Source organism: Siphateles boraxobius, unplaced genomic scaffold (genome assembly GCF_051911475.1).
Source record: "Siphateles boraxobius isolate OS27281-9 unplaced genomic scaffold, OSU_SipBor_1 6, whole genome shotgun sequence".
NCBI classification, from domain to species: Eukaryota; Metazoa; Chordata; class Actinopteri; order Cypriniformes; family Leuciscidae; genus Siphateles; species Siphateles boraxobius.
The window spans coordinates 20,883,639-20,893,043 of record NW_027509186.1 but is presented as its reverse complement, the minus strand read 5'-3'; the positions used below and the strand labels follow the sequence as shown (position 1 = coordinate 20,893,043).

The window sequence follows — 9,405 nt, the reverse complement described above, 5'->3', positions numbered from 1 at the left end:
TTGTGTGTAGCCTTTCGTAAAGGTCCAAAATATATGGTTCTCTCAGAATAGTAGTCACAGCCTTTAAAAATATCATAAGCACAAACTCATTCAGCCTATATTTTCTATTTAAAATAGGCCTAATTACAGCCTTTTGTGACCTTGATAGCCTATTTAGTTTTTAGAAGCTATGCCTTTCAGTGAGAGATAAACTGTAATACAAGTCATTAGGCTTTTGTGCTGCAGAAATCATGGACATAAGTTACTCCTCCCACAATTTTTATAATAAATTTAACTTTAGTGGTGTACTTTCAGGAATTTTTTTGTTGCAAACATTTTTCCACTTACTAGAAGTTTTCTATAATTTTTGTACATTTCTGGAATAATAACCAGGGGCACGATGAATGCTGCAGCCTACAGAGGAAATGTTCAAAGCTACAGTAAAAAAAGGAGATTTCCTATTTCCTTTTCGTACAGAAAAACTTTTTCAAAACAAATTTTGGACTTTATCCGTAGCCACATGTGAATACAGATAACCTCTTAGTCCACAGATTATTTTTCTTTATTTCACTAATTTTAGGATGGTCTTCACACAAGGTGCCTCCTGTCTGATGATTGCTCCACCCTCAAATATGATTGGACATTTGATAGGTCATGTGATTTTGATCACATGACACCACAGCTTTGTCTAACGGTTAACCCATAGTTTCACCAAAGATTATAGAAGAACTTCTGTTCTTCTATACTCTTTGGTTTCACTGTCATTCATGTATTTATGGGGGACCTAAAAACACTAGACCTTAGGTGTCCCACATTAGGCAGTGTCCCACATTAGGGCAATTCACCCTATATATATATATATATATATATATATATATATATATATATATATATATATATATATATATATGGTCATACTCATGGTTTCATCTTTTGGTTGATGTCACTAATCTTGTTAAATATTATGACATGGCTTGTTTGAATTCTAATGAATGCTTCTAGGTATAACACCATTGCCATGAAAAACAGAGCGTTGCCATGGACACAGTTCTGTTCACTCTGCAGCAATACAATTCTTTTTAAATCAATAAACTCCTTTTTAAATCAATATTTTGTGTCAAATTATTGATTTATTTGGTAGGTACATTATCCCTTATCAATCAGACAATCACATGGCAGCAACTCAGTGCATTTAGACATGGTCAAGACGATCTGCTGAAGTTCAAACTGAGCCTCAGAATGGGAAGGAAAGGTGATTTAAGTGACTTTGAACATGACATGGTTGTGGGTGCCAGACGGGCTGGTCTGAGTATTTCAGAAACGGCTGATCTACTGGAATTTTCACGCACAACCATCTCTAGGGTTTACAGAGAATAGTCGGAAAAATGGAAAACACGTTGAACCTTGAAACCGATAGGCTACAGCAGAAGATCACACCAGTGCCACTCCTGTCAGCTCACAGTAAACAGGCTACAATTCACACAGGCTGTGCTGCTGGTGCAAGGGTGTGAGGGCTGTTTTCTTGGCACAGTTTGGACTTCATTTTACCAATTGAGGATAATTTAAACGCCACAGCTTACCCGAGTGTTGTTGCTGACCATGTCTATCTGTTTATGACCAGTCTTTCCATCTTCTGATGGCTACTTCCAGCAGGATAACATATGTCACAAAGCTCAAATCATCTCAAACTGGTTTCTTGAAAATGACAATGAGTTCACTAAACTCAAATGGCCTTCAGTCACCAGATCTCAATCCAATAGAGCAGCTTTGGGATGTGGTGGAACAGGAGATTCTCATCATGGATGTGCAGCCGTCAAATCAGCAGCAACTGAGTGATGCGATCACTTCAATATGGACAAAAATCTCTAATGTTTCCAGCACCTTGTTGGATCTCTGCCACGATGAATTAAAGCAGTTCAAGAGGGTCCAATCCACTACTAGCAAGTTGTACCTAATAAAGTGTCTAATATTTAATATCTATAACTGTAGATGAGTTATTCCCCCAGTGATAGATTTCCAACTTATATAATGTTAATGTATTATGCAACAGTCTCATTCTCTCTCATGAATCGGATAAATGATAAATAAATGTTTCGTTTGTTTATTATTTCTGCCAGGATAAAATTACATTGTGTTTACAGACAAGTGGCTAAAAGCTTTACAAAAATATTAATTCATAATTTCATAACATTAAAACCACAATTTCACTCTAGAAATGTACATTTTATGTCAGAGACACTTTGTATATAAAGAGCTGTACAACAGGAGTACCTTTTCAAAATATTGCGATGGAAACATATAAAATTTTGCACAAATAATATAAGAAATCTTAGCTGTACAATAAATAAAACAATAGTTCTCCATTGTCTGTTGTTATGGGAACAGTCACTGCAGTCTAAAAGAATCATCCTCTCAATGTTTATAACACCACAAATAAATCACCCAAAACTCTGCATGCACACGCTTACACACTCACTCTGACTGACACGCGCACACAAACACACGAGAGGTATTAGACATGAAAAGTTTCTGAACACCATCCTGCTGGGTCAAAATATCTTTCACACTTTAAGATATTACAAATACCTTGTCAGGACCCTTAACTTTTGAGGCTCTTTAACTGTCCTGGTAGGGCTCAGTAGGTCAGATTAGCATCCGGTAAAATATTATTCATTTAAATCTTAATTTTGACCAACAATGTGGAAAAAGGAAGTCACTTCCTAAGAAATACAGTAGACGGTTTGTGGATTGCGAAAGCATAAGGTCTTGACTACCAGAAGTGCAATGGAGATCACATTTCATTCATGTGACCGCATACAAGGGGAATTTGAAACATGGCCAGTTCTGCTAGCTCAATAAAAACAAGGGAGGACATCCTATCAGCATATTTTCCATGTAAAAAGTTGAGCTGAAATGGCTTTGCTCAGTATTAGAACAGGCAAAAGTTTAAAAGCTTAAGAGACTAAAACTACTGCTAAGGAAAAGCAAGACAAAGGTGAACAGTGTCAAGATTTGTAAAACACTCTGTTTATCAGAAGCATAGAAATCAATAAATCACACAGGAAATAAACGGAATAGAATCAGACATCTGAATCAGTTGCTTTCTTTGAATGCAGCAGCCAAGCTAATGTTAACGGCAGCCGTGGACAAATGGTCGTATTTGTACACATAGGGACAGCGAGAGCGGAGGCCCGGACTGCAGTGCTCGCGCAGACAGTGGTGATGCCATGCACTGAACAGAAGAAAGCAAAGTACAGAGGTGAAAATAAAGCGACGTGTTGGTGGTGATACAGGGAACATCGAGGAGACAGGAACAGCAGATGACAGAGATGTGATCACAGTAGTTCGGCCCATTCCGAGAATGAGAGACCCAAAAGAAAAAGGGCAGAAACAACATACAGAAACATTACTTTTTTCTTTTTTTTTCTCCATAAAAGGCTTTTCGGTTGTTTTTACTGATTAATAATAACAATATAATTACAAATATTGTCACTATTTTATTCATTATAAAAATAATGATCTGATTGTGCCCATTCCACCACAGACTAAACAATATTATTTAAATATAACAGGTGCATTACTGACCACAGGCCAGATATTTGGACATCTTCAAAGTGTAACAGGTATAATAAATGGGCACCTTCCCTCTGAACCAGAACAGTATCTGATTCTGAATTTTTATATGGTGAATAATAATTGATAAAATCAAAAGCTTCACACATATTAGCAAACCAGACCAGTCATTCATATAACAGTCAAAAACCTTTGTAGCAGAAAAACACTCGTTACACTTGTTTTTTCATCACTTATCCCGCACCATATGATATCAGGTTTGACCAAATATGACACAGCATTCATTCAGTTGATTTCATGCACAGCATCCACTCGCTACACTAAAAATCCAATAGTGTAAAATGAAGGCTCAGAATAAAAAACAAAACAAAACAATGCACAGGTCGGCTCCAAACGATCAGTTAGTTTCCATGCTCACTAAGCTACACCCTCCAAAAAAGGGGGCATGCCAGCGGTCCAGTCTAGGATACATACTCCTCAGACTTCCAGAAGTGTCCGGGGTGCGAGAGCCGGCGATTGAGCTTCGGCAGCTTCTCTAGTAAGTCTGTCAGCTGAGTGAAAGTAGGTCTGTCCTCAACTTTAAAGGACCAGCAGGCGGACAGGATCTCCTACAGTGGGAGTACAATGACCATATTATATTATGCATCATATAATCATATATATATATATATATATATATATATATATATATATATATATATATATTATATGGGCGTGCGGCCCATATAAGCCCGCGAATGCTCTGCATACCCAAGTCATTCATGGACTCTCTAATTAACATTAACACTATAAATTCCCTTGTTGGAGATGTATCCTAAAGCGTAGGCCTAGATGCTAAAATGTTGGCAATACTCTCCGTCATTTATTTATTTGCCGAACGATGGTAATTTTCTTCCAATCTGCCAGTAATGGAAGGTTACGGGTAATCCACAGCAGCTTTGGCGCGTTGTTAGTTATCGTCATCATTGTCCCGCATTCTCATTGGTTTGCTGTCATTTGGGGATTTCATGCGCAGAATCGCTCACAAAAGAGGAAAAATGTGCAGTTGCTGACAGATCTCGATCAATGAAAATAACATTGTGTTTGATATGAAGGTAATATGATGCCATAAAGAATCGCATGAAATTGTAAGATTTGTGAAAGAGTACATAAGATTGCAAGCGTAAATAAAATTTGTATGTGCAAGAGAAGATTTGTAAAGGTGTAAATCGCCTTTCAAGTGTAAGAAAAAAATATTTGCAGCATTTTACAGTTATTCGTAAGTGTAATGCATGTATTGTGAAAGTGCAGCTTCATGCTTACGCAAAATAAATATGATCTGTTTTCTTCTGACTTCCATTTTCCTGCACTTACACTTTTGGCACGTTTTATTCGCACAAATATGGGCAAGATCCAGGGGTGATTCTAGGATTTTCATTTTACAAAATGAGTGAATGATTAAAAAAAAATTAACACTTTAGGATCTAATTCTTATTAAGTTGCTTATTAACAGGCATATTACTAGGATATTGGTTGTTTATTAGTATAAACGCAGGGTTTTATAATCACTGAGGTCACAAATGTGGGCAGTTCCCCCTAACTGCCTTTGGCATTCGGGGGCTCCACTGAGAAAATTTAGATTTTTCTGATCTACATAGGTGCATTTTAAGATGTTTTGAAGGCCAAAAAATTGGACAACAATAGCTTTAAAACCATGTCAGAGGGCAGTAGATTATTTTCTCTCCTCATCTCCATCACTCTCTTTTTCTCTTGTTTTTCTCTTGCCCTGGTTCTTCCCTCCTAAAGCTGAGCTTTGACTGATATAGGCTTTTCATTTTTGTCTGTGTCAGAGAAGAAAGTAAACAGGGTCTCAGACACGTTAATTTACTGAAGGCTACCAGGAAAGGTTGGTTACTAAGTTTATCAAATTAATTCACAACATGTAAACATTAATTATTGATCTTATGCCTAATACAGGGCCGTAGGCAGGGCTTTATAATCACTGAGGTCCTAAATGTGATGTTAGGGGGTTAACATTTTTCTGATCAACATGTGCATTTCAAGACATTTGAAGGCCAAAAAGGATAAGAAATGGCTTTAAAACCATGTCAGCAGGCAGTAGATTATTTGTCAATACCTGCTCTCTCCTCCTCTCCATCACTCTTTCTTTTTCTCTAAGTATCCTTATCTTGGTCTGTCTCTTTTCCCTTCCTAAAGCTGGTCTTTTATAATTTACTGAAGGCTACAAAATTTACAAATTATATTATAATATTAATTCTCACTATGTACACATTCATATTAACCTTGTGCCTGATACGATGAAAACATCTTCGGTTAATGTTTTTGTCCCCTCCCCTCACAATGACAGTAAACTAATTATTACATTACATGAATCACGTTACATAAGCCTATTTTAAGTTAAAAATGGCAAAATTAGACTAAAGTTTATTAGTTTGCCTGATTATTTCTGTCAGTCTAACACTTATGACCTAAAACAGCTGTCAAATATGAAATGTTTAGTTTAGCTACTTACATCTTATCTCACACTTGAGCATGAACTACTGAAGGGTCGAGTCGCGATGCTAAAGTCCGCGCTCTGCAGCGTCTTTGAACATAAAGCCCGCCTACTTTGATTTGATTGGTCATCTTAAATATTCTGACATTGACGGGCAGTGTCAGATCAATGAGGCTCAGATGAACACACACACACCCTGTCCTCCGTTTCTGACGTGCGCTTGATGCGCAGCTCTGCTGCACAGCCCTGCTTCTGGCCGTTTCATGTTTTAAAGGGGACTGAAGCATTCACGAAGTTAATCACAATTTTTTAAGGGGGGCTAGGCAGAAGTTTAGGGGTGAAAAGGGCCTAGTGACTTTGTCCATGCCAAAACCCCTGCAAGCCTGTGAACAGCAATTTGCAACCGAAAACAACAGAATCAGGAACTGCAAAACAGATTGATTGCGTAAAATCAACCTTTGTGTAAAAAAATTAACTGTCGCAAATGTCTAAATGACTTGTATACAAAAAAAAATATTCCGAAATAACCCGATTTGTACAGTTGCGTCTTTCTATTAGCTGCGCTTACAGTTTTGAGTTTTGCAAGCGCCAAGAGGAGGGCGGGTCCACCTTCTTCATGTAGCCAATCAAATGAGCGTCTCGCTGACTCTCGATTTACTCTTATCTGATTGGTTCAATAAACACGCCAGTCAACAGAACACATCTTTATCTTCATAGAGTGCCGAAGTTATGACGTCACTTTGTAGGACAACTCGAAAGTTAGCGGCGCATGAGTTCCCTCGATCGAAAAGCTATGCATTTTCCCCATAGACTTTTGGAAAATCGCAAAAAATAAGATCTGTGTTCAACAAAGAGTTGTGACCCTTACACGTTTTGTCTATCAAGATAATCTTTACAAATTAATTCAAAATTTATACATTTTTAAGGCCTATAAAGTTTTAAAAAACCTCAAGCAGACACAATAAAGTTTAAAAAACCACAAGCAGCTGGTATAACTGGTGTGTTTTATGTCATAGATCAAAACGTGAAAATATTTAGAAGCTTTGTTAACCACAGACCTTATTTCAGGCGATTTAGCAAAAACCCATTAAAAAAACCCATAGACTCTAGGGCGAGGGAACCGGAGGTGCTAAAATGCTAACTCACTTCCGCGTTTTGGCCTACAAAGTGACGTCATAACTTCGGCACTCTATTTGGCTTAGCATTGATCTCGTTGCCGAAATTGTACTTTTAATGCACACATAGGCCTACATGTTAAATAAATAATTATTGCTTAATAAGCTGTGCACCATTAGGCTGACTATATGAGTTAATACTGAATTAATAATATATAACAATAATAATATATAATTTTAAATGTACTGGGGCTGGACTCACCGTAACCTCCTTGCCCAGGCTTGTACCCTTCTGGGCCAGTAACGTTCTGAGGCCTTCTCCACTTCCCAGCTGATAGATCAAAACTTCAGTTGGTTGGTTGATGATAGGCCAGTCTTTGGCCTGGAGTTCATACCAGATAGTGCTAAGACAGACATATTCACAGTCAACTGATCAACTCCATTGTTGGCATGAAATATATTGTTTTTAAAATGCATTTAAAGATCAATCAGAAAAAGCCTTGTGAGAAAAAAGTAAGCAGAAATGAAACTAACACCCAAACCAAGTATTTGCATTTTAGGCACATTAGATGAGATGCAGATCTAAAAACAAAGATGTGGCTTTTACCCAAAGGCGTAAACATCAGCAGCTTTTGAAAAGGGCAAACAATCTTCTTGGTTTCCTGGACCCATCTTTTGCACGATCTCTGGAGCTAGGTAAAAGATCCACCCCCGTGGCAGCTTCAGTTCATTTTCCCGCCTACTCACAGACACACACATGCGTTAATGAAGCTCTGAACAAAGCATATTGTATGATAAGATTATTAATTTATTATAATACTGCAGTCATGACATGAACCCTTACCTTCCCTCTTGGACCACTCCAGACATCCCAAACAGGCCAAAATCTGTGATTACTACTTTGTTTGAATCGTAAAACACATTCTTGGACTTTAAATCTTTGTGCACAATTGCCTTTGCATGAAGGTAACCCATTCCCTGTAGAATGTAAAAACACAACAACAACAACAACAACAAAAAACTGTTAAAGCAAAGACAGTATAAGTGTATAACCATTTCACTCAATATGGCGGCAATAGAAATTTAAATCCCTTCTTTCATTTTCTTTGGATAATAACATGCATTGATGAATCATTTAAAATAAAACTAAGAACATGTATTGCATGTTATGCTTCATACCTTTACAATTTCCTGAGCGATTTGTCTTATTTTATTGATGTCAAGTTTAGAGTCCCTGACAACAGAGTATAGCGTCCGTCCTTTACAGAAGCTATGGATAGATAAATAGATCAATCAAAATCCAAACACACATATGCTCTCATATTCAACATTCAAAACACATACACTAGCGTGTCTGAAAACATATTCACTGTCAAATGATCCTTCAGAAATCATTCTAAATATGCTGATTTGGTGCTCAAAGAAACTTCTTGAAAACAATTTTTACACAATATTCTTTTGGAAAACATTTTTTCAGGATTATTTGATGAATATAAAGTTCAAAACAGCAATATTTGAGACAGAAATCTTTTGTAACATATGTCTTTACAGTAACTTTTTGTCAATTTAAAGGTGGAATCAGTAGTTTTTGAAATATGCTGTTTGCAAGTTAGTCGGCCGACACAACAACAAACGTGTAGCCAATCAGCATTAGGGGCGTATGACGGTGGAGGAGAGAGAATGAGCAAGAGGGAGATTTGAAGAAAGACTGCAGAAATAGAGATGAGACACACTACAAAAGAGAAAAGCTCAGAAGAAATCACTGGAAAATAAAGGGTTATGTCTGGGAAAGAGCTTTAAGACCCGTGTTAATATTAGAAACGCTGTCCAGTGATGGAGAGAGTGAATTGGGAAGGCCTGAAAACAGACGCGGAGGTTGCTTTGATTCGGGTCCACACGTGAGCAACACTGGGTTTGATTGTCATTGTGTGTCTGGAGCTGCTGTACCTACTGTTGGCAACTAACAACCAACTCTTATTTGTAATTACTATTGTGTAGTGAACGTTTTGTTTTTTGATCTTCCTTGTCATTCGGTCATCATCTGCACTTTATTTTTCGTGAAGGATTATTCTGTTGCGCTTCTGCTATGATAATCAAACATCCTCTCTTAGATTGCATGCGTAACGGAGGCCAGTTAGGCCAGAGTCACACTGACGACTGCTGCTAGTGAATGCGGTGTTTAGCGTCATTGTTAGTCCACTCGACTCGCTTGTAGGGGGATCGGGGTTCGAGACCGACTCGAAG

The 9,405-nt window shown here is 37.6% G+C and overlaps 1 protein-coding gene across 7 annotated transcripts in view; it reads right to left on the bottom strand.

Moving 5' to 3' along the window:
• Positions 1-2,064: 2,064 nt before the first annotated feature.
• The window catches only part of ksr1b (kinase suppressor of ras 1b), a 56,058-nt gene continuing 48,717 nt past the window's right edge, over positions 2,065-9,405 (bottom strand). For 5 of the 7 annotated variants that reach the window (XM_077208131.1, XM_077208132.1, XM_077208137.1 and 2 more), the window contains 6 exons: positions 8,341-8,431; positions 8,006-8,139; positions 7,769-7,900; positions 7,424-7,565; positions 4,027-4,160; positions 2,065-3,211 (listed from right to left, as the gene is read on the bottom strand). In XM_077208131.1, coding sequence (XP_077064246.1) covers positions 3,073-3,211; positions 4,027-4,160; positions 7,424-7,565; positions 7,769-7,900; positions 8,006-8,139; positions 8,341-8,431 — 772 coding nt within the window. In that variant the 3' untranslated portion in view covers positions 2,065-3,072. Of the gene's footprint in view, positions 3,212-3,418; positions 4,161-7,423; positions 7,566-7,768; positions 7,901-8,005; positions 8,140-8,340; positions 8,432-9,405 lie in introns of those variants that run through there. The other 2 variants (XM_077208133.1, XM_077208138.1) reach the window with 1 other exon arrangement.